The following is a 25,560-nucleotide window of genomic DNA, read 5'->3' as shown; positions in this document are numbered from 1 at the left end:
GCTTTTTCTGCCTTGTTAACCATGGGATAAGGGGCAGGGGGGGGAGCTTCCAATCTTCATATCAATAGTTAAAGGTATTTATGGCTTCCTAGATGGAAATTAGCCATGATATTTCAGGAATAATGGTTCCCAGAATGACTGCATCCAAAGTGCTACAGTTCAACCTACAGTGACAGCTTCCCAGAACACTCTCCAACAATGCAGGCACTAGGAAATGCCTGAAAGAGAGGTATTTTCCTTGAATTTAACCACATTTAATAGACTTTCTTTTTTCCATTTAATTAAACAGATGTCAATTTTTTGCATCCACGACATCCTGTAGCAAGGAGTCCCCCAGCTTGCCTATGCACTGTATGAAAAACCACCTCATGTTATTTGTAGGTGTCTTCTGGGGGGTTAACTTGGCATTTGCTGCCTTCCTCTGATGTCTCCCAGTTCTTGTAGTGGATAAAACAGTGAGTTATAAAACCCTATTCTTCTCTACAATGGGTAGTACAGTTATTGCTACCATTTTATTAACAAGTGTGTGACTTTATTGCTATTTATTTTTCTCTACAAAGATAAGAATGCTGTACTAGAACAAGGTATCTCTTGTGGTTTAGAACCATCATCAACAAAATTAACTGTTTCCCACTGCAGGACCACAGTCTGTCTTCAGAAACACGTGCATTTCACAGAGAGAAAGAAGGTCAAAATTCTGGTCTGTCATGTTTTTATTACTGTTGATGATGCACAAGCCAGAAATAAAACAGCTTAACTTTCAGATCTTGAACACAGTTTGTAGGGCTGCCTGCCAGAAAGGATAAACATACATCCTTCTAAACTCAACAACGGCAGCCAGCAAGCACAGAGCAGGGATTTGTATCCCAGGGATGATCACACTGAAACCTTCACTCACCACAACTAAGCATTTTCTGCCTTTTTTTTAAAAATTCCTTAATATTCTCCCATATTTAACAATTTACTGAAAGAACCAGTGAGATACATGTACAGTGTATTTTTACCATGACTGTAGCTAGACAGATAATTTGGTTTGATTTTGAGAGGCTTTGAGAACATCCTGGCATCCATGGCAGGTAGGTAATGCTATGGTACAAAATCAGGTTATTCGAGTTTCAACGATTCATCATTTACTGTTTAAAATAATTCCTACGAACAGTTCAAGTTACAGATTGCACTCTTCTGAGTTAATTTCAAGTGACATAAATGGATTATGTAATCCTTTCAAAAACACCTAAAACTAAAAAAACTCCATTAAGTATGGCTTGAAAAAATTAAATGAAGTCTGTGGCCTTTTACGTACACACCTGGAAAATCTTCCAAACCTCCAGCATTTGCACTAAACTCAGTGGAAATTTTACTAGGGAAGGAGTAGTTGCCAAGGGATGCTCAGTATCCTTTTATACAGAACTGAATGACTGTGAAAGCTCTGCAATGACATTTAATTCCACAGCTCGTGTTTCCACGAAGGAGGAGTAAGTGCAAACACTTGCACAGGTCCCACAAGCTGTGTCAGGGTGGGGAACACTGGGAACGTCCATCCCAATTCTGAAGGTGCTCCATTTTTTTATATCTGGCATTTGATCCCTTACACTAAGTATTACTGACTTCCAAAATGTTTAGAATGCTGCCAAAACCAGAAGAACCTGTGAGTAAACCCAATTCACATAAAAGGTCAGCAGTGACATCTGCGGTGTTTTAGTTAATGCTGATCTAAAAATAACACACAAAACCTCCTTGAACCACGTTAGCAGCCAACTTTGTACTTCCTTTAACAACCACTTTCAATTTTGCTCACAGTAATATCTGAATAAACTCCTACCACAGCACTTGGACATCTTACATGTTTAATCCATCTTTGACTTTCAGAACATTTCTCTCATTCAGCCCTTGGGTACTCTCGTCTCATTTCCAGTGCAATTCTCCTCAAGGAATATCAGTGGGAGTTTTGCACTGGCTTCTCTAAGGAGCAGGAGCAAACCTCTAGAAATGAGCAACGGTGTCAAATAAACCACTGAAGAAAATACATCTTAAATTTGTTAAAGGATACTCTATGTCTTCAAATTAATAATTCTTTCGTACTATAAACAACCACTACCATCAGAACAAACATTACTAAAATATTGACAATAATACCAGATAAAGTATTTCTTAAGAAGAAAAAGTGAGAAGCTTCTGCAACAAAATGGAATAGCACAAGTGCCAAGCTGAACTCAACTAAGCTTGAGGTTTTGGACAGGATTCATTTCAGCTTGTGGTATAAGTATGCACCACCTTGATTATCATTTAAAAAAATATTGACAGCTTGCCTTCTCATACCAATGCCTAGTAACAAATTCCAAATGTTTTGTCACATTTCTTGTGAGCAATGCCATCTGCCAGAGGTGGCATTTCATGGCTGTTTACCCTGACTCCCTCCAAGAATTCATCTGCCACTATCTAATGCCGCCTGAATAAAGGGGATTAAGGCTCTGATGCAACAGAGACTATTGATAATTTGGTATAATTGGGAAGAAATGAAGATAAATGAGGTTGAGGATGGAGAGGCAATTAGTTGAGCTGCCTGTACAGCTGTGTTCTCGGCCTGGCTCCCCTGGCCTTTTCTTTGGTGAGGTATGTGCAAATTAAACATAATGACAAATACACTCTTCCCAAAGCTCTTTAGTTTGGGAAGCTTGAAGATCTGTTTTTCACTTCAGAGATTCTAGGCAGCTTTCAGTTTAAAAAGAAAGAATAAAGAGAGTCATCCTCACTGCTGAGGTTTTTAAAGGGCTGCCCTTTGTCCCAGCACGTGTCCCATGGCTCAGTAACTGTGGGTCCAGCACCCAGCTCGGTGCTCCCAGTGGAACAGAGCCTGGTGCTGGTCTGGGGGTTTGACCAAAAGGAGGAAGGATCCTGCCTCCCTCAGTGCCACACAGAGGTCATTCCACAACTCATGACACCTGTGTGGTGTCTTAGTCTGTAAATATCCTCTGCCCATGTCTTTGGTGAAGCAACAACCCCAGAGCATGATCCCCCTGAAATACGGACTCTTTAAAGCCCCACATTTTGCAGCTGAACCTCCACTTTATAAATTGTGCCAGCTTTTAAAAATACTGTTCAAAAAACCCTTGAAACTTCTACAATACACATTTTTTCTCTAAAAAACATCTTAGCAGTGACAGATTTTTTCAGCCATAATACAAAGACAGCTACCCAGATATAAGCCTTAGTTCTAAGTTATATTATTCAGGTGAGGCCAAGTAATCAAGCTTGAACACCTTGAAAGATATTTAAATCCAAAGTGAACATGGTCAGACTACAAACCTCCAAATTAGAAGTCACAAATCTGCAATCTGATTTGTAGTTCTTATTTCAAATATATTGAGATACGTTCATACATATACATGCAGAAATGTGCCTATATATGGTTTAACATAAATGTAAAATAACATACATTTGCCACAAGAAATGGCACTACACGTTTCACATATAATTCTAACAGGTTTTCATAAATGTCAAATAATGCCAAGATCCCCTTTACAAAGAAAATCAGTATTTGCAGAGGCAACTCTGGCTTTACAGACATGTTTGCCCAACTACTCAGCACAGTTCAAAAGCTAAACCAACCACTTAATTACAAAGGTAACTGTGACTTCTCAAAAGTAAATCCAGAAGGCAAAAAGAAGTAGCTCAAGAAGTATTTCTGCAATTTGTAGAAGATTAAATTTTGAAGGTGAGATGTTGTATGACTGAACCATTCATTAAGTTGACTTGAAAAGCTGTAATTTGTGGTTTATTATGGAGCATTTGCCCAGAAGAGCCACCACAGAGCCATAACTGATGATCAGGGATAATAGCCACGGATTTCAACAGATTTTCAGAGCTCCCTGGTATATGCTGAGAACAACAATATCAAAAGGTTCCTCTCTCCAGCACTGCTGGTGTCAAGGTTAATGAGCTAAAACTTGTTAAATTGATATTACCAAACTAATGACTTTTTTATAGTATACTGCATGGATTCTGACACACGGGCTAATGCAGAATATTGCTGCTCTTAATTGAATTAGAAGTTATTGCATGTATACAATTAAGAGAACTAAAAATGGAGGTGCTGTGAGGGCATTTTCTATCTAGACCAGGCTACTGTCACATACCTCATGTGCTTCAAATAATACAGAATTATGGAATTCTATAGAATTATGGAATCACAGAATGGTTTGGGTCAGAGGGGACCTTAAAGCCCAACCAGTTCCACCCCCTGCCATGGTCAGGGGCACCTTCCACTATCCCAGGCTGTTCCAACACTTCCAGGGGTGGGGAGTTCACAACCACCCTAGGCACTTCAAACTTTTAAATATGAAATTATTTGAATATGAAAAATATGTATTTAATAGATAATAAGTATACAATATATTGATATATTTATATACTATATTATATAAAATATATAAATAATAAATATAAATTTATTTGAATAATATGAACATTAATTAAAATATCTTTACATCAACCACACCAAACATTAAGGAAGAGGAGAAACAAATGCCTGGAGTCTCCATCCAAAATAGATGAACAAAATGCAGGAAAAAAAATTTAATGAATCATATTAAAAGGCAAGGAGCTTATGAAAAATAAATTGCATTTGTAGATGATTAAATTTTGAAGGTTAGATGTTGCATAACTGCATCAACCATTTATTTCAGTGCTATAACTGCATCTAATAAATAAAATACTTTTTTTTAATCCAAACTGAAGATTCACTGCTATCTAATGACTTGGATTTTCCATTTACATAGTACAGGGGCAGGGTTTGGGCTGTAATTATTCAAGGCAGAAAGAAGAGCTGTTAGTTAGTCAGAGAGAAAATCAGTATCAGTTGTGAGCAACAGGACAATGCAAATATTTCTTTTACTGACAGGATCCCTGAGTTTAAATTCAGAGAGGCCCAACAGAGATTATCCTCCAAAATATAAGATACCTACAAGTTTCATGCAAATTCCATTTTGTTTCAATAATATTTTTGCATAAAAGTTCAATCTCTCACTGACACAGAAATGTCATTTAACAAAAAGACATACCCAGATACACTTGGTGTTTAAAAAATGAAATGAAAAATCTTACTCGTGCTATTCTGGTGTTTTCTAAAGGACTTTTCTTCCTGGATCTAGGATTTTACAGAGAAAGGCAATAAAGTTGGACTCAACTTCCAAAAAATACTGGCTTTGTCAAAATCCAGAAAAATAGAAGAGGTACTGTAAATGAGGGGGAATATTTCTCAAGGATGAAATGCCAAAATCCCCTTCACATCAAATTTTTAGAGGCAGTCAATCAACAAGCAGATCCACAGGAACTTGTAAGACAGATCCACAGGAACTTCCTACTACCTTTCCAATTTCCATCTGAAATGGGGAAAATTTAACTAATATTATATGCCTTACAGAAAAAGGGGAAAAAGCAGCCTCTGATGTCCCACGACATCAGTAATTGAATATACAGCTCTTACACAGTTTCACTAGTCCCAGAGTTTCATTGTCTCCATCCTTAAAGCAGCCTGAGAATCCTCTTAAAAAGAAGAATCTATTCTCATTTTTATATTGTACAAATGTAGAACAGTCACAAAACCCCCCAATTTTCAATGTTTTAAATATCAATGCCTGTCTGATCTTAAAGGGAAGCTCAACATTTATGTCTTGTCTTGGTGATAAAGTTCATGAATATATAATGAGAGTGGAACAACTCTGCTACTGATTAAATGTCAAAAAAGGTTTTATTGTCAAATATATTGTAAATACAGAAGATATACAACAAAGAGCATTAATTGCAGATGGCTGTGTACAGCTTAAAAAATGCACAGCATCTAGACAGGAAATGCTGATTTTCAGTTTCAACTATCAATTTTAATTTACCTTCAGAATGTACCTTCAGTCAATGTGCACAGATGGAATAAACTATAAAATGGTCAAACTCAACTGAACAAAATGTTTCACATTCAAGGGCAGGTGAGAGTCTCTACCCTGCATACACAGCTAAATTAAACAACCTATCCAAAACTCTGGATCTGTATTAGAAATTATCTAAACCTTTGTGAAGATTTAAGAGAGATATACTATGAAAATTTAGTGAGGGCAGATGAAAGACTGGAATAGCCTCACAAACTCAAAATGGGGTTTTGACTTCCTGTGTAAATAAAATAAGTAAATAACAACAAAAAATCATCTAGAGGCTATAGCAGACTGTGGGTGAACATAGGTCAGCAGTATCCTGCTTCCAGGAAATGCCAGGAGAGCAAGTGGCACACATTTATACAAGATCACTGAGCATACAACTGGGAGAAATTCTTTGTCTCTGTTCCACATTTGTGCACAGAGCTCTGGCACAGCCTCGACCGAGGCACTGCCTGGGGCTGGGACCCAGGAGGATCTGAATCACCTGCAGAGAGGCCAGAGGAGTGCAGGGAGAGCTGACCAGGGAATGGGAAAATCCTCAGGATGAGTCATGTTCAGAAGAGCAGGTTGTTTAATGGAGGGAAGGGACAACAGAGAGGAGACTCACTAATAGTCTGCACTAGGTAAAAAACATGTTCAGTAATAAAACAGAATAAACTGTTCTCCATACCCACAGGACAAGAAGTAAGGAAAGACTTTAACAAGGAAGATTTAGGGAAAACTTTAGGAAAAACGGCCATGATAAGCAAGCCTATAAAACTTCTATAATTAAGCTGGCCAAGTGTCAGTAAGACATGAGGCTGGCAGAGCTCCTGCATCGCTGGAGTGTGGACAAGGAAACAAGCCTGAAGTGCTGTTTTCCTATGACCCTAAACATCACAGACTGCCATACAGAGACCACATCCAGAGGCAGAACCACCCTGCAGGGCGGAACAGCTCATCCTGAGCTCACCCTGCTGCCACTGAACTGATTTTACCTGAGCCAGGTGTGTGCACTGGGATTCTCCACACTGCAGGTACAGCCTGGAGTGTTCACCCCAACACAGCACCACTGTTCCACACCAGGGAATCATCTTCAGCTGCAAGAATGGCTCAGCTGAAGCCTTACCTACTCTTCTCTTCAAGAAAACATCAATGACTGAGAAAATACTGCTGTTCTGAAACCATCAGGTGCTGCTGCTGTGTCTCCCAAAATGTGTCTGCAAAAACTAATGCAAACTAAAATACATATTAGTTAGTTATCAGATAACATAATATTGGTTAAATTTCAAAAATAATCAAGACATTAAGATGGCACTTGAAACTTGTACATTAAAAATCCATGCATTTTTCCTTTAGATTATGGACAAATTAGTAGCTTGAGTTATATGGTGCCAACAATATTTTCTTCTCCATGACTAAACGAACCTATTTTTAATACTTTTTGGTGATCTTATTAATTTAATTTAACCTTCTAAGAAATTAAGAATAAGAATTTAATCTGAGAAAATGAATTTGGAAATTAAAGGCTCTGGTGATAAAGGTACATTTACTCTTGGTCTCAGAGAATATTGCTGGTCTTTCCTAATTGTAACAAGAAGGATCTGATAAACTGCTGCTCTTGTACACAGTTAGGGGTTGGATTTTTTTTAAAGGAGCTAAAAACACAGACTACCCACCTGTATCTATTTTTAATTTGCTAATGACTGTACTTGCTAAAATTCTACCAAAATGTCACTCACAGCTTTGGATTCCAGCTTTTTTTAAACAGAATATGGAGCAGAAAGCATAACCTATTATGCAAAACTGTCAGATGCTTACTTTAAAATCACAGAAATAAATGCATAATCCTCATTTTCTCATGGATCAAAACTTTATTAAAGGAAAACAAAACTTGAATCTGACTGCTCCAGAGAGCTAAGGTATTCTATAAAAAGGAGTAAGGTGGTGATCTGTGTATGTCCTGCTTACCCACACAGCCCCTACTCCAGCACTGAGGGATGCCTTGTACTCTGTGGGTGCAAGGAAAGGCAGAATTACTGGAGACCACGGTGACTTCTGTCTCATCAAATTCACAAATCAGCCAGACATTTCAACAGCACCAACTGTTGCAAGGAAAACTGCTACCGAATCTCAGCTGCAGAAATGTCAGCTCAGGGCACTCAGCACAAATCTAGTGCTGAATCCTTAACTAGAAACCCACGTTATTAAAATTGGGGGGGGGGGGAAGGATTTATGCTACGTCTTTAAGTGAGAAAATATTCCAAATAATCACATCACAAACATTTCTTGCCTCAAACATAAATTAACTGTATGTTAGGGGACTTTTTTTAAAAATCTGATTAAAATTGTAATTCATGAGACTCCTGCTGTTGGCAGCTGTATCACTATCAATGACATCCTTTGGGGGACTCTCAGCATGTGGCCCACATCAAAGGTAATATGCTAGTTTTCATCCTAACTTATATATGCCTTAACAAGAACAAGAATGTTCCAGATTTTACAAAGTAATTAAAATATTAAAGTACTTTCTATTGTTAAAATATCATTACTGTGAGACTGAAGATGAATCACTAGTATTAACAAAGGTAACTATCACTAATACTGGCTTTTCCTGACGTACTGGAATTCTTTACATAAAGGATTCCTTAGACTCTGCAATGGGAAATTAAACACTGGTTAAACATCCTCTTGCATCACAGAGTTTAAACACGTTACTTCGTGTAAAATGATCAGCAGGTGAGATTTTGTGGAAACAAGAGGACATACAAGGACCTGAAAAAAAATTAAAAGGATGTATTTGACACCTGGCACTTCAATGTTCTTGTTCTTTGGTAGCACTTTGGAAAACCTGCAAATCACTGAGCATTTTTGGCATCCCCAATTGCCAGAGTTCGGCTGATCAGCAGGTCATGGTTCCTGCTCCCAGGGCTGCTTTTGCTTTTAACCAAGGATATTTTAACATAGAATTCAAAATACATTTCAGAGGGGTAGACCTGGACCAGACTTTTCTTTTTCCTTCCCTTTCTCACTAAGCACCAACCAGGAAGGCAGATGTGGCTCCTCATCTTCCTCCTGCCCAGAGGGTGGGACAGCCTCTTCACACCGCGTCCTTCAGCAGTCACACAATCTTACTAAAATGTCCAAACTGGAATGATTTTCCCTTTGAAAGTGCAGGGCATCTAATCTGTATTGGTCTCTATAAAAATTTATATGGAAAGCCCTAAATTTAGTGCGTTTCTGATCAGTCTCACTCCCCACAGTGCTCTGGCAGTTCTGTGCTGTGCAGAGGAACACGAGACCTTGTCAGAATGGGGTACACTTTACAGGAACCTTATTCCTTCAGCAGGTTGATGCTGACCACGAAATTCAGCTCCTACCAACAAAAGTGAGAATTATCACCAAGGAAAAGATGTAGCCTTGGCTCTACAGTGGCCAAAATGATTTATGACATCAAGACACAGTAAAGACAAGTAATACTCTGCAGGGACTGTGTGAGCTCAGCCCGCACTCACATCTTCTGTGCCCACTCCTAATTACTTCATTTACGACTGTAAAAGTGTTTTAAGCGACAAAATTAATTCTTTTGAATAATCCTTCTGAAATATGATATGCATTTTAATTGTATGCACCCTGTCATTAATTAAAGTTCCCTACCTTTTGGCACATTCGCTCCAAGATTTTATCAGTGACAAAGCAACAATTTTAGGAAGGCTGTTTACTAAAATTAAAAATGAAGTTAAAGGGTTAATATACACTTGTGATACACTTAAAGTAATGCTCAAATGTTTTCATTTGAGTTTTTACTAGACATTATTTTTCCACTCTTTAAAATCAATCTCTTTGTTCCAGGAACACATTTCCTGTCAATAAAATGAAAAATGATATAGATTTAGGAGGATAGTGGTCTCAGCGTAGCATCTCTCATATTATTATTCCAGTATCATCTGTTACAAAGTAAGACCAATTCCCACATCTAATTACAAACAGGATTTCAGAGTCATTAAACAAAATACATTTCCATTAGTGCTGCTGTAAGAAGATAGGGGAAAAAAAATGAAGATTAGTTCATGCTGCACCTCTGTTTTTCAAGCTTTGAAGATTTAGACCTCTGCACTCTGAGACTATAAATTTGTAAAGGATCTGAAAGGTGATAGACATGTGAAAGCTCTCAATTCCACGCCATTTAGCCATACCATTTGCATTTTGTCATTAGTTTATCTTGTGCTGCACTTAGTTCTGAGAGCAGATATGGCAAGAATCTGGAGAGGTTGTTTATGATTACACTGTGTGCACCCAGAGGGATTGGATTTGGCATTAGCAAGTTTTTTTTAACAGATATGAATCTTGATTTTCTATATTAAATTTGTTCCAGCAAAAGTTAGAAATCATTGTGAAGAATTTTCTTTTTTTTCTTAATAAAGACAGAAAAGTTCTTTATGCCCTGGAAAAAAGGGACAACAGTTCTTTGACTTCAAATAATGTAACAGCCAAAATATATCAAGGAAGCAGATTGTGTGATATGTTTAACTGCAAAAATATAAACTTACACAAGTATATATATTCTCCATTTATAAACATTTAGTATCCAATTGTTATAAAACCATTTAAAATATACCCTTGAGAATTACCCACTCAAAAAGCATTCACACAACCCAGAGCTTAAACAGTTAATAAAAACTTTTCTAAAAAGAGTTCTATATAAGATAAAAGCTAAATTTGCTTGATCTTTAAAACAGTTTACATTAGCTCATGATGTTATATAAACAAGTTAATTTCATCATGCGTAAGATAAGCATCAAAAATCTGAACCAGAATTCCTCTCACTGAAAAAGATGCCTCAGAGTTACACGGAAGAGCACAGAGATTTTAATTTTCAGAATTCATCTGCAGTTGTATTTCCATTATCAGTTCTAAAACTACGCCAGAGCTACTTCATGTTTCTCAGAGTTGAGTGTCAGTCAGTCCAAATATGCAAATACAGTTGACTAATTAACATGTGTGAACCATCATATACATTTATTATACAATATTTATGTTCATGTTTAAACAAATATTTTAAAAAAAGACAGCTAAATTATTCACATAGGTGACTGCTTAAGAATCTAGCTAAAATGGGACCTTAAAATAGTTTGTAGATAAGAAATTCACTTCTGCACCTTACTGAAACTGGGGTTCATGAAAGCCTCCTAAAATTCTTTTTAAAGCCCCAGTGTTACGTGAATGTTTTAGTTCCTTCACTCCATTTCCACTGAAAAACAAAGGTTACAACTTCTTTGCCCTCACTTGCAAGTGGATTCAAGAAACCTCCAAGAAACCAGCCCTCCAAGGCTTTGTATGGAAGCACATCCTGAAAGCCACTGAGTTTCATCACTACATGAATTTCCTTCAGGCATCATGTCCCTGGAGAAACAGCACTGAGGGCTCAATTTTTAGGATAAAATGTTTTAATATATCTGCAAGGGCTGGAGTCAAACAAGTCTAGTTTTCGGATGAGGCAAACTAAACCCCAAACCATGAAATTCTCTCTTACTCCAAGACTCATATATCCCTCCTGGCCAAAGGACAATTTAAGAAAATTAAATGTATGCTTTATTAGTGATGATAAAGATATTAACAGTAGCTTTGACTGAATGTATTTGTAAAACTGAATGTTTTGTGTTAAATAAAATTATTGACTTCTAAACAATAACTCTGCTCAAGTAACACACCAGGAAAAATGACTTCATGATATCTACATGGTACTCAAGGATTAAAAAAAAAATCACATTCTCTGGTCTTGTCATTTTTACTCTCACAATAAAATAACAGCCTCGGCATCCTGCTTTTTAGAAGAAAAGCCCTACCTCTTTTGACTTTTTAAGCACTTGAAAATTTTAAAAGAGAAAAAACTCAAAAATGCTGACCGTGTAATAGCTGGGTATTCGTGGTGGGTGGAGAACATGAAAGGTTACAATATGGATCTGTGCCTACGCGTTTCTTTTCAACTTGAGCAGCATCCTCCTGCTTCTGCTAACTCGGCAATCATACAGCTGACAGATTTCTGGGTTTTCTAAATAATGCATGGGATTTTCTTTTAACATGTCAGTGCAAAAGTATCAATTCTGCCCCTGTGTCGTTTGTGATGCTGATTTTCCTTGACAGCATTCCATTAAACCAATGAGTTTTTTCCCTCCTGATGGTTCCTTAAATATTCCTCCGAGTGATGTATTTGTGGTTTTTTAAACAGATTGTGAAGGATGTTTGCATTTGTGAGAAAACTGCATGGCAGGTACTGAAGGGAAAGAAGGATAAAAAGATAACACTTTTTTTCCTACGGAGAGCTTTTTCTCTGATCCTCATATGCCAAAAGCTGGGGTGTTTTTCCTTTCTTTTCTGCCTAACTTAGCTCCTTGTCTGGAAATTAAGCAACAAGACTCTACATGCAGAATAACATTTTGACTTCCTAAGGAAATACCACTGAAACACTTAGTACTGTTTGATATCTCTCTGGGGAAAGCAAAACACATTTCTTAAATCATGCATGGTAACTCCAAAAGCCACCAGAAGGAAATACCTGCTTTATTCTTTGCTGGGAGGTTCTGTACAAACAGCTGCTGTCACGATTGCCAGGCACTGATCTTGCCTTGCTCACGCAGCTTAAAGGATGTCCAGGTAGTGTCACCAACCCTGTATTTTGCAATCTATCCTATCACACACTTGTACAAATTACCTGCTGCTGTGCTATTAAAAATAAAAGCTCTGATTTCAAATACGTTTCAAATTTCCCTATGCAATTATGCAGTAATTTCCAGAATACACTTCACTCAGTTCTAGCATTGCATGATGATGAAAGAGGTGATCTTTACAAACACTTCTCGTGCAACCAGAGAGGTTTTGTTTTGTGCCTCTCATTTCTATAGAACAACAAAATTGATTACGTGGCTGGGCTTTGAGAGTTGCACACACAGCCAGAATACCTGGAGGCAGCTGCCAGCTGCTCACTCCTGATCTTACTCACTTCCCAAGTGGAATAGGAAAGGCCACAACACTCCTGGCATGTGTCACCAGCCTTAGCTATGGCAAACCTCTGCACTCAGGGCAACCTCGGGTGCCACCAAAAAACCACCTCATCTCCAAGGACTCACTTGGAGTAGCCAAAAAACAAGGAATAGGGTCATGCAAGATTTATGTCCAACTTGGAATCTGATATTTCAGAAGGATGAATTTCTCCCACATCCACCTATGTCCCAGACCACCTGGTTCTCTTAAATTCAAGCTTCCCTCCAGGATCCTACAAGGAAACAGAGAGGGATCCAAAGGCACCAGGAACAGCCAGCACAGCTCAGCTGGACTGTGGGGCCAGAGAACCTACAGTGTCGGATTAAAGAGGAGATTTTCAACTGCCTGAGAAGTTCTGCTTCAACACTTCATATGATGAGTAGGAAGGTGCAAAAAAAAATCTCTTTCTCTTCTGCAGGGAGAGTGGAAGGAGGACACCAATGCTCAAATGTATAACAACATTCTTCACAGCACTGTGAACTAAGGCATTATTTCAATTAAAAAATATGTGCAAATTCATTTTTTGGGAAATTTCACATACACACACGTTTTCAGTATTATCTCTTGTAGCATTTTTATATTATTTAGAATATTCCAGTACCAAACTCCATCATTACTGAGATTACTGTAACATCACAAAAAGGAGGTAGGCAGTCCAGTTGGACTAGAAGCAGGAAAAGAAGTGGCACATTTACTCCCCACTTTCACAGACACACTTGTAAGATTCAATTCCACACCTGCAATTTCCTAGAGGACAATATAATATCTAAAGAATTAGGCAGCGACTGTGTTAGACCAAGTTAGAGTTCAGATTTTAAATGGACAGCAGGAATTCTGGCTTCAGACAGAGAAATTCTGGAAGAATTTCCATCATCACAGGTTCACCCACAGAGGAAGAAACTATAAAAGTGCCAGTCTAGGTAATAATAAGAAGCACACCCAAAATTATTTCATACTGAGTTCAACAGATACAGATGGAGGCTGAAATGAATATGCCAAGACATCCTCAACAAGTTTTTTATTATACTAATGGCCTGTATATAATGATACACTTCCAAAAAAATCTGGCAATAAAGCTTCAGGACTTAATGCTGTTCAATGACATTTTTAATTTAAAATAAACAACAGCAAAAAGAGAGTATTCCACTCATCTATCAGACTATGGGATGAGAAGGAAGGTACGTATCCTAAAGTGAAATATTTAGTGGCATTGTGGGAAGTCAACATGTAGCACTAAGGTAAAAAACCAACAGCCTCTATAGTTGTGGGTTTTTTTAAGTAAAACTGCACAACCCTTCAAGTCTTTGTTACAGTAAAAAGAAAAAAAAAACAAAGGAAGCAAAAGGTCCTCCGCTCTATATAACTATATTTCTGATTTGACAGTTACAATTATAATCATTTAGACATCTATTTCCCACAAACTCTCCACAGCCATAACCTTTAGTGATTAATTATAAAGTTCCAGGAGCAATAGTACACAGACTAATTTCCTAAAACAATAAAAGACCGAATTTCTCATTTGGAGCTAAATGAAACACGAACAGGTTGTTATTCATGCTGAAATCTAGATGCAGAGTCATGTTGCAGCCATTACAGAAGCTATTAAACACAACCTCAAATCAAAGAAACTGTAGGTCTCTCTCCTAAAATAAAATGTTTTTCTCACTTATGAGGCTTCTGACTCCTTTGCTCTGTTCCTTTTTACCTCTTCTTGGTAAAAAAAATTTCAAAATTCAATTTTCTTTCTCATTTCACATCCCCATTTTGTTTTTAATAGCCATTTAAACTGTAAGTCTAGAGCAAAACAAACAGTTGGTAAAGGTTTCATGCACACAGAATTATCCTGGTGTTCCCTTCACAGTGGATCAAAGTCACAACGTGTGTATGAACTTCCAAACGAAATTCCCACTCTCTTCATGCCCCACCTCAGACCCCCAGGGCTTTTCCGCAGTGAATGTTTGATAATTCCTTAGTTATTTTCTATGGTGAAATGTATAGTCAACTTTTACATCCCTTTCATGTTGGTTTTCCTTTTTGCCATATCCTGCTGTACCCGCTTAAAGCAAATCTTTAAAACATGACCCTCCAACCCACACATTACCAAAATGAGCCTAATGCTGGCACTGAGGATACTAAAAAGAGGGGAAAAGTGTGATTTTTAGTATGATTAGCATTAGTTCTTCCTCATAAGGATTTCTTTCTCTGTCTTCAATGCAACACTGATACTTGAGCCAGCAAATTTGCTCTTGGCAATTTTACTGAATTAGGCAATGAAAAGGGGAAAAAACTGAGAAAAGATCTTTACATAACTGCTCCCACACCCTTATCCTTGGGCCCACTGCAGCTTCAGTGAAAGTCAGTGGGGATTTCTCCAAATATTTAAACTGGCATTGAGCTGGTGGTAGAACTCACTGAATTGTTAAAAAGCACAGAGAGCTCCCCAGTAACATGTACACCCTTGATCACTGTCCAAAGGATGGTGAGAGAGTTCCTCAAAAAAATTCTCAATACCTAAAATAATCACATTAATGTAGATTCTCCCCACATGAAGGGCACAAATTTTGCTGTATCAGGTAACACACAAACCCATGAACATTGACATCAGCAAAGTTTGTACAGCAGCTTTTAAATCCCTAGTACCAACCCTACATCTTTTCAGTGTGGAGCTTCCTTGCTCTTCCGTAGGAATTCTATCTTCAGTCCTATTTCTTAGCACTCAGTGAAAATGCAGAATTCATTCTGAACTACATACAAGAGTATGTGTATAGAGTCACACAAGCTAAATATGCTTTTTCAGTGCTTTTTTTCTGAATTCAATATGCACTAATTGATTAGGGTCTGAGAGGGGAATAAGAAACACATATCCTGCAGAACAGAAAGGTGGGGAAAGGTTTAATGCAGGAGGTAGAAGCCAGATTTCTTCAATATAGATGAGTACACAAAATTAGCAAAAGGCAACACCACTTTTGGAAAGACTGCTTTGTGCATAATTTGTCATGAATTCAAAGTTATTCCTTTAGAAAATGAGTCTAAGACCTCCCAGCTGCTGCTTTATTGGTCTAATAAATTACCATTCTGATGGCACGATGAGTAAACACCACACACCAGGCAGGCTCTGCCTTCGGAGACACGGGAATGCCGACGGGAGAGCGGGATGTGACGGGGGATCACACAATGCCTCTTCTCTTCAATTGATAATGAGAACAAACCATGAATGGTAGTGTACCTATAGCATCATCTGTGCCAAAAAAAGAGTGAGACCAAGGGAAACTGCCCTTACTGTAACAGGTATCAGAGACAAAAGGGACCTGCTTTGTTCCAGGTTCTCTCACTATCCAAGTGAAAATCTCTTCTATTCACCTGAAAAAGACTTCAGAATAAACAAAGATTTGCTCTTCACAGGATCCATTTCTGATTTTACCTTTGAACCTTTTTCCTGAGGAGCTGGGACTCAGGGAACTTCATTCCAATTTACATTAATGCTTATATGGTACAGCCTGAACACACGTTGGGTGTCAGGGCCTTCCCCCCAAGCAGACCCAGTCAGGCCACAGCAAAGGTTCATCACAACTCTCCTTCACAGCTGTGCTTTGCAAATATCCATCCAAGGAAAGAACAAAATGCAGGAAAGCCAGAAAGTTGGTGATTTAGCACTCCCTACTTTACCTTTCTCCAATGAACTGTGGAACTCAGAATGAATTAAAACAACCTGACGCTTTGGAAACTTTCCAACGTTTACAGGAAAACTCTAGAAATAATTCTACTATTGCCAATAGAGAATTTTTTTTTACCACAAATATATTTATGGGGCAGTTTAAAACATCAGTAATGAAAACAATCCTTCACCAATAGGAAGATATCTGTTAGGAGTGAAACTGGAGGAACCCTGGACGAACGGTTGCAGGAATTTTGATTTGACACAGGCAGAGCAGAGTTTACAAAATAAAAGAGCACAAGAATTTGAGACAGATTTTTGATTCTCTTTCCCAAGCACAGGTCCAGGTGTTCAGAGCATCCCTCACCTGCATTAGAATTGAGTTCTTCGTTCTCTGACTCGGTTCCATTCTGACTCCCACTTCCATGGAGGCTGTTCATTGCCATGAGTTTCATTTTCTGTAGCTTCATGGCCTCTGCCATAGCAGCCGCTGTCAGACCTGGAAAAGACAAATAAATAAAATGCAGTATCATACCATACACTGTGGTACTGAAAAGCCTGAATAAAACCTCTCCTTTCAGGAGGAAAAGGTCACATAAATTCACTGCACATTCTTAGTCCAGTTATGTAATGCTATCCTGAACACTGCCTTTATTTTAAAGTCAAGTTACTTCAATACACCATTCTAAGGATTTAAAAAAAAAAGTCTTTCATGTTTATATTTCTTTTTAACATAAAGAAATATTTATTTAATGGTATCCCTTTTGATTATACTTTTAAATATAATTTCCTGTCACTTTGATCACCTTGTCACTTTGATCACTTTCTGGTTGACTTATTTAGCTGCTACAAAATTTCCACACACACAGGAAGATACAGTATTTCCTAATTTCAACAGTTCAAAGCCAATTAACATGGAGCAATCAATGCTGTACTACTACATTATATATCCAAATATTATTTTGTTTCTTTCAGAAGTCTCTTGGTTTAGATTAACATTATTGCTACAGGAAAGTATTACATTGAAAATGTGTAAAAAAACACAATATGGCTAAGTACAAACTCAATCCCATTTTTGAGAGACCATTAAGACCAGAATTAAGAGAGGTTATTGTTAGAAGATTTTCAAGTGACTAAAAACTAAATTATTTCCTGTAGTAAACGAGAAGAAATAGAGCAGTGTCAGGCTATAGGTCGCCATAATTATCATAATTAGTTTTATTTAGATTCCCAGTATCTTTTTTTTTCATAAGAGCAAAGTTTTTTATCATTTTGACTTGGTCAGTAAGTAAAAGACTGGATTTTCTTCCACACAGTATCAAATTGCTTTTACTCTGAGCAATCTGAAAATCCCTCCTCTGAATTCATCTACCTCACAGGAAAATTCAGGGTACGCAACCCCTTAACCAAAAAGATCTCCACAGGTATAACTGTTTATTCATTCAGATATGGATTAATGAGTTTACTGGCTTCCTCCTGTATAGCATGGCATGGTTCCACAAAATCACTGAACTGCATTCCCCAAAAACCCAGGAATTTCATTTGTGTACCCACAAAGATATCACACATCCAACCACGATGAAATAATCTCTTTCTGGGAAGTATTTGCTTACTGACAGATTAGACACCGATGAAAGGGAACTCAAAATGTTCACATCCTATACAGCCACACATCCGTAAATTAAAACAGTCTTCTAAAAGCAGCTGAATTTGACACTCAGATTAGCTCAGCTACTCCTTTAATGAGCTTCACAAAAGTTAATTTCATTATTAATATACACTAAATACAAAAAACGTGAGTCCAGAAAGCATCATCAATAATTTTGTCTTTTAGGTCCTTTAATCACTCGGTACAGAAGGTCACTGCACTGTAACAGTACTCACTTTTTATTTTAAAATAATTTTCTTTCTAACAGCCTGTAGAGTTCTGCAAATGCTACAGGTTTTTTTATCCAGCAGAGATAAAATGCCGATGTTTAAACTCCTGTTTTTACAAATTCTGACATCACTCACACTTAATCCATCACAGAATAAATCTTCAATGATAAAACTCTTCACACAGTTTCTGGAGAAGATGAAATAGTCTACAAACTTCCACTTTTTTTCCTAGGGAAAGGAAGTGGGATTGCTCTTTGAGTGAATTTCACATGATTTTCAGGAAGTTCAAAAAACCCAAGAATCGGACCAACTCTTCTGAGGAATTTACTGCCTTCAGGATTTCCAGGCACCTGCCTGCATTTCCAGTCTTTTCCTCCTCATCCAACCAATCCCAAGTTTTGAGGTACAGCCATCACTAAAACATTGTCAGAACTTGTACCCACCCACAGCAACCTTTTTTTACTTTATATTTCTAATCTATTTACCAAAAAAATCATATTCCTTTTGATGGTTATAAAAATATAGGTCTGAGCAGGGAGTTCTTTATTACACCTTTTTATCACTTCCATGTACCCAGGTATGTATCAAGGAACCAATATCCCAGTAAGGATTTTCATCAGGGTCAGTATTTATACAGGTTCTTGGTATGGACTATAAGACATAAAATTTCATTAGTTTAATTACACAAAATAGTAAAGAAACTATTCATAAGGAGACAGACAGGGAATATAAATTCATACCTTCAGTAAAATGTTCAGAGAAAATACGAGAAAAAATTATACAGGGCACTGCATTTAAAAAAGGGGGAAAAAACCAAAAACAAAACCCCAACAACAACAGCACAAAAATCCCCAAAACCCTTCTGAACAGTTGTACAGAAGCGTAACAAAGGCAGAAAGGGTACCAAGGAACAAACAGAAAATAATAAACACAGTCCCAAAACCACCACGCTGCCGCCTGCAGAAATTAAAGGTAATTATTGTCCTGCGTTTCTGAGCTCCCTAACCAGACACAGCTGCCATAAGGACACCAGCCAAAACACAGTGATGGATCAGAAAACTGTGCTGTGCCATCTGCCACACCAAAGTCACTCCACTTCAGCATTAAAAGTTTAAAGAGTAAAGCACGGTCCTAATGTAGAGAGCACTGAAGATCCTGCACAGCCTTGAACCAGATCCAGCCAAGATTATCCCTCAGCTCAGTGTCAGCAAAGTCTTTATGCCCTCACTCACCACTCCTCAGTCTGTATAACTTCTTACTTGAACTCTGACAGCAGCAGAAGCCCCAAAATGGGACTGTATGAGGCACTGTAATAACAACGCACTAATTCTTCAGCATTTCTGAAGGATAATAAAATTGAGGCTAAAGGAAATGGTTTCAGCAGTAAGGGGGTGCTACTGATTGAAATGATGGAAGAAAACGTACAGCAAATTGCCCATTGGCACAGTCTTCAATTAAGGTACTGCCATGGCTAACGTTACTGAAGCTATTATTTAATTTAACTATTAATAAAACTCCCTTCTTTAATTGACTCAGCTCAGGCTAGCTGCAGCAAAGAGGGCTATTCTTCAAGTGACTTATCTAAGGACCTACAAAGAACTGAAGAATCATTTCTATCCTCTCAGATGAATCATTATCAGCAGCAGGATCTCACTGAGAGCACCTCACTTTGAAAAATGTCCTGGAAAACTGCTGTAACGTATACATCTATCCCTCTACTTCCCTCCAAAATGAAAGGATCACTAGGAAAACCGACATGCTGGATCACATACTTCAAAGCTCCCATTTTTCCCTCTCCATTTACACTTGAAATTTTCCTTCCTTCAGTTATCTTTTGCCAGCTGTGATCAATCACTGAATGCCCAGGAAATAAACTGCGGCCCATTTATTATCAAACACGTACAGCCTTTAAACGCAACAACAACACAGGAAGAGTCTCAGCACAGCTGAAATGGTTTCTCTGCAGAACTGCCACCAGTAGCCCAGAACTCCCCAGCTGCCTTGGCTGGGATGCAGCAGCTCCTTGGAGAGCTGGTGGGATCTCTGAGAGGGACACGGCACCCACGCTGAAATCTGGGAGCAGTGTTCAGGGTCAGCTCCCTGCACATGAATCTTGATTACAATTGCATAACAGCCTGTGGTGGTCAGGTACACCTGCACCACCCTGCATATGGCAGAACAACCAGCTGCCATTAGTAACCTTCTTCCTGTGACTTTGGTCAGGACACCGTGTACTCTGCCTCTGACGAGTCTGCAGAACTCTGCTGCACAACACACCAGTTCAGCCCCCAAATAACCCCTCAAGGACACACAAACCAGCACCCTTCAGGCACAGGTTGCACCAAAGCAAAATTCTGCAATTGTTTTCTGAGCCACATGTAAAACAGGCCCAAGAACCAAAGAGTTCTCAAACTAGGGAGCTGGATGCAAATGAGGGAAGCACTCAGCTGACTCAACATGGCAGTGGCATTGCTCTGGGGAGAAATCAGGGCTTATGGGGTGTTGGAGATGGAACAGATCCAAATGTTCTGTGAGGTTCTGGCTGCTCCTGGACCCACTGAGAACATCCTCTGCTCCTACAGCCACGGCCCCAGTGGTACCTGAAAGGGTACCACCAGAGAGGCTTCTCCATCCCTTGTCTGCACCTCATTAAAGCCACTTAATTGTTTACTCAGACATCCCCTACACAGACAGACAGACTACTGAAGGTTATTCCTCTGGGAAGTCTCAAGAACTATTTCAACAGAAGCAGCATTTTTTCTGCATGGCCCAAAGATCATACCAACTCCAGGCCATTTGTAATGTCCCCCTCAAGGCCAGGCTCCCGTTACAGGGAAGTGCTGAACCAGGTTACAAGTGCATCTTGCCCCCAGTAACATTGCAATTTACTCATTAGCAAATACCTTCCTGGAGACATAAAAACCCAAAACTCAATTCCATCCCTACACTGAGGTACCTACAGTGTCTTGCATGCAAGTGAACCCTCCACATTTAACTAATACCCGGTTATTGAAAATTAGATTTTGATGGTGAATACAAGGACTCTGAGTTTTTTTAGGTGACCCTGAGTATCTGCTAATCTCATAATCCTGCTACAGCTATTTTTTCCAGTTTCCTTATTAGTCAGACTGTGCCCCTCCTTCATATTAGTTTGAAAGCTTTTCTGTCAAAACTGTGAACAAGTAAATTAACTAAAGGAGAACTATGAGTAATCAAATCTTGAGGTTTGCAATTAATTAAATGAAATGGTGAGTCAGTGAACTGAAAAATGGTTTTATATTAAAACAAAACATTTAATTAAATTAACAGTCAACACTTTGCAATTAATAATATTCAAAAGGAAAAATGAAACCCAGTTTAGCCTTGCCATATTATTTCAGTTTAACAGCCAAGCATTGTGCATCAGCTTGTTTGTTATTTGCATTCAAAGCTGCCATGGGTCAAGCATGATATGCTAAAACAGCAACAATGAAATATCTGATAGTATGAAATGTTAATATGAGAGACCATATTGCAAACAGTGGAAACAATCCTGAAACATTCAACAAATCAGGCTTTGGAAGACTGGAAAGGATGTGTTCACTTCAGTAAAATTAATGACAGTAAATAAATATAATGTACATTTTCAGAATGTCTATGACAATTTACTTATTAATTTGAAAAATCAAGTTAGAAAGTGAAGGCTTTCTCCTTAGCTGAAACGAATCATGCTTGTTTAGTGATAAACAGGGAGGTAAAACCCAGCTACTACACCAAGGACAGTGAAACCAACTTCTTGAATAAGAACAGTAAAATGACCAAAGTGTTAGAGCAGTTTGGAGACAGGTCCAAACTAATTTGTCTTATTATTGCAGATTCTTTTCATGTTTGCAAACTGGCTCAACTGGATATGTAGGGAAGTTTTAGCTCTGGTGCATGTTATGTTTCCAGTGGCTGTTCAAAGATACTCTGGTGACACTGAGGACTGGTCACAATAATCCACCAAGGTGAATCATCCGAGAGATCCAGGGAAGGAACTCAATAAAGAACTGGGGCACTGCAGGCAGGGGATGCTGCTCAGCTTTATCATGAGCATCACCCCAGGTCCCGGGAGGACACTCCTGAGCCCAGGATGAAATCCTTCTGACACCCATTTGACATTGCCAAGATGAAATACAGTCAATGGCCAAGAAATGTATCACAATACTGGAGCTTCTTTCATCTATTCTTACAACTCAGTCAGTTGTCCTGATATTACAACCATACTTTAAAAATATAGTCTTGCCTGTTTTGCAACAGGAAAACATCCCAACAACAGCAAGAATTGATTTTTAGAGTAGAAAATCTGGAAGTATTTATACAGTATTTATTATGCTACATGATCAAAGCAAAAGAGAAAATAAAGACCCCTTGGTTAATCTGGACAGGGCTTGGAGCAACCTGGTAGAAGGTGTCCCTGCCCATGGCAGAGGTTGGAACAGTGATCTTTCAGGTCCCTTTCAACCAAACCATTCTGGGATTCTCTAAATATGTTCAGTTAATGAAAGTTGAGAGACTCCTGAAGATCCTTACCAAAACATTTCAGACGAGTTAAAAATTTTGAGTGGCCTAAAATTTTTAAATACCACCACCTTAAAATGTTCAAAAAAAAAAAATACACTGTGGCAAAAGAATCCTGTTGGGGGAAAAAAAAAATCCAAACAAATATTATGCATATTTGTCAGGAATTGTGAGGAATTAATCCTCCAAAGAGAAGCTGCAGTCAGCTTGAAACTGTTGCAGTGTTTTCTTGAGAGACTTCATTCTCTGCCTTTGTGCGGTCCCTGAATATTCCCTACATAACTTCCCCTTCTGCAGCAGATAGACAGGGACAGACCCACGGACAGGTCTCTTCATCACACAACCCTGCTTCCCCCACAGGTCAGCTGATGCTCTGTCACCAACCAGGCAGTGATACTGGGGAAAACAACAGCGATAATGTCATTTAAAGACTTTGGTAAATGCTCAAGGGATGAGAATTAGCTCTGCACAAATGTTCCTGAATTTTTGACGGCTTGAGTTTGCAATCCTGGTAATTTCTGTTTAAAGTAGTGTGCTTGCTCACCTTGTTTTAATTTTAAAATATGATTTCATGCAGAAATTCACATGAACATAAACAAGATTAAAACTTTTAAACATCAAAATATCCCTGTCACTCTGTGGAATATTCCACAGAAGCAACAGGTTGTCACTCTCTAATTTCACACATATTTAGACAGTAGCAAAAGTCATGATACTTACAAATCTCGGTGTTCACTTCAAACATGGGGAGAGTTTGCTTTCCAGATGCTTTCATCCCATGTCTGCCTCTATTATTTAGGCTTCTCACACCAGTTACAACCTCTGTCCTAATCTTATCCTCCCCGACATCCATCTGAGAGACTGGAAACATTTTTAACATGAACATTTTCCACCAAGTCCCTGTACCTGAGATATTTCATATCCTCCATCCACACGAGGAGATGATGACCAAAGAGCTGCCAGATTTCTTGTCTAGACCCAAGGGGCTCACAGTTTGAAATAAAGAAATTTTAATCCCAAATTTGTGCCTAGATCTGTAAGATGAGCACTCATATTCAAGCTGATGTGCATATTTTATAGCTGACTCAAAGGCTCCCCAAAAAGGCAGCCTTCTGTCAAACAAAACTGCAGCTTCCCCTATTGGAGGGACACAGAAAAATCAGAACTACCAAAAGCACTGAGAAGGTTACATTACTTTTTTTGCCTTCATTCTTCCAGTGTGTCTCCTGAGAACTGATTAATTTTGTGACATTTTCTGCTCTTTTTTACAATCCACGTCATGAAAATGATTTGTCACAGCTTTAATGCGTAACACTTTTAGTAGCACTACTGTGACCTTTACCTTCTTCTGCATATTTGATTGACTGACCACCCCATTTTTGATCTACAGGTTTCAGGAGATGGAAGCATGAGAGACATACACAGCAGCCACTGAATTATTGTGGAAAAAAATCACAATCGCTTTATAACTTGGATGTTCTCTGGTGCACATCTGATGCAATTTTAGCCATGTCATTGAAAATTTTCAACATAAAATGTAAACTTATAATATGGGATGTATTTAAACAGTGTTTTCCTACATCAAAAGAGTGACAAATTTATTCATTAGGACTCTGATTCCAGTAAGGATAAGAAAAGTTAACCTAATGCTCATAATCATCCAAACTCTCAAACTATCCGCTTTCATAATGCTGTCACAGACTAAAGATTGCAATTCTTTGAGATAAGGACTTGAAAAATTAAAAACTAAACCAGAAATATGTTAAATTACCTGAGGCCAACATATAAAATAAATCCCATTTAGAGGAAAAAAAATATTAACTCCAAAGTGCTAAATATTCAGAAGCCACAGAGGAAGAATACAGTGGTGTTATCATTAGCATTTGCTTCTGATTGCAGGACTTTGTTATCCTTGGATTAGAATATGCTTGGATTCCTGGGAACCTAAAATTATGTTATCAATATATTAAACTTAATAGTCCTTGTGTTCACCACAGACATGCTATAACTTCACTATAATCACAGAAGTCTGCCATGGTGTGTGTGCTGCCACCTGAAATTAGAATTAGCTGTTGTTATTTTTTTCTCCATGCTTATTCCTTTCCCATTAAATCAATTCTGGGGATTTAAAGCACTTGTCTGTAACTGGTAATGAAGGGGTGACTGTAGAAGTTTCTGGAGGTGCTTTCAGCTAAACACAAAAAAGTCTGAAAGCTTATCTGGAGTTGGCACAAATCTCTCGAGTTCGTAAAATTAATTGGGCTGGAAGGTCTCCTGAGAATAAGGATATCTTGGGGAGTGATTTCAAGCTACTTCCTACTTGTGACTGGAAAACACCATACAAATATTTGTTTTGTACAGGATGGTACAGCTCAGCTACATCCCAGCTGTCTCAAACCACAATTTTAAAATGGTGCGTTTCAAGGACTTTAAGTGAATACTGAGTTCCATAAATTCATCATGCTACAGTTTTTCAGATGAAACCAAAATTATTTAGAATAGACCATCACCTGGGGTGGCAACTAGACCTACCTCAGATGG

At 38.3% G+C, this 25,560-nt stretch overlaps 1 protein-coding gene across 5 annotated transcripts in view; it reads right to left on the bottom strand.

Moving 5' to 3' along the window:
* The window catches only part of DACH2 (dachshund family transcription factor 2), a 248,298-nt gene that overhangs the window by 68,651 nt on the left and 154,087 nt on the right, over window positions 1-25,560 (bottom strand). For all 5 annotated transcript variants that reach the window (XM_027645383.1, XM_027645384.1, XM_027645387.1 and 2 more), the window contains exon 3: window positions 16,970-17,101. In XM_027645383.1, coding sequence (XP_027501184.1) covers window positions 16,970-17,101 — 132 coding nt within the window. The remainder of the gene's footprint in view (window positions 1-16,969; window positions 17,102-25,560) is intronic.

This window comes from Corapipo altera, unplaced genomic scaffold (genome assembly GCF_003945725.1).
Source record: "Corapipo altera isolate COAL_440 unplaced genomic scaffold, ASM394572v1 65, whole genome shotgun sequence".
NCBI classification, from domain to species: Eukaryota; Metazoa; Chordata; class Aves; order Passeriformes; family Pipridae; genus Corapipo; species Corapipo altera.
The sequence above is the reverse complement of the archived record's forward strand: the minus strand, read 5'-3'. Positions and strand labels throughout refer to the sequence as shown.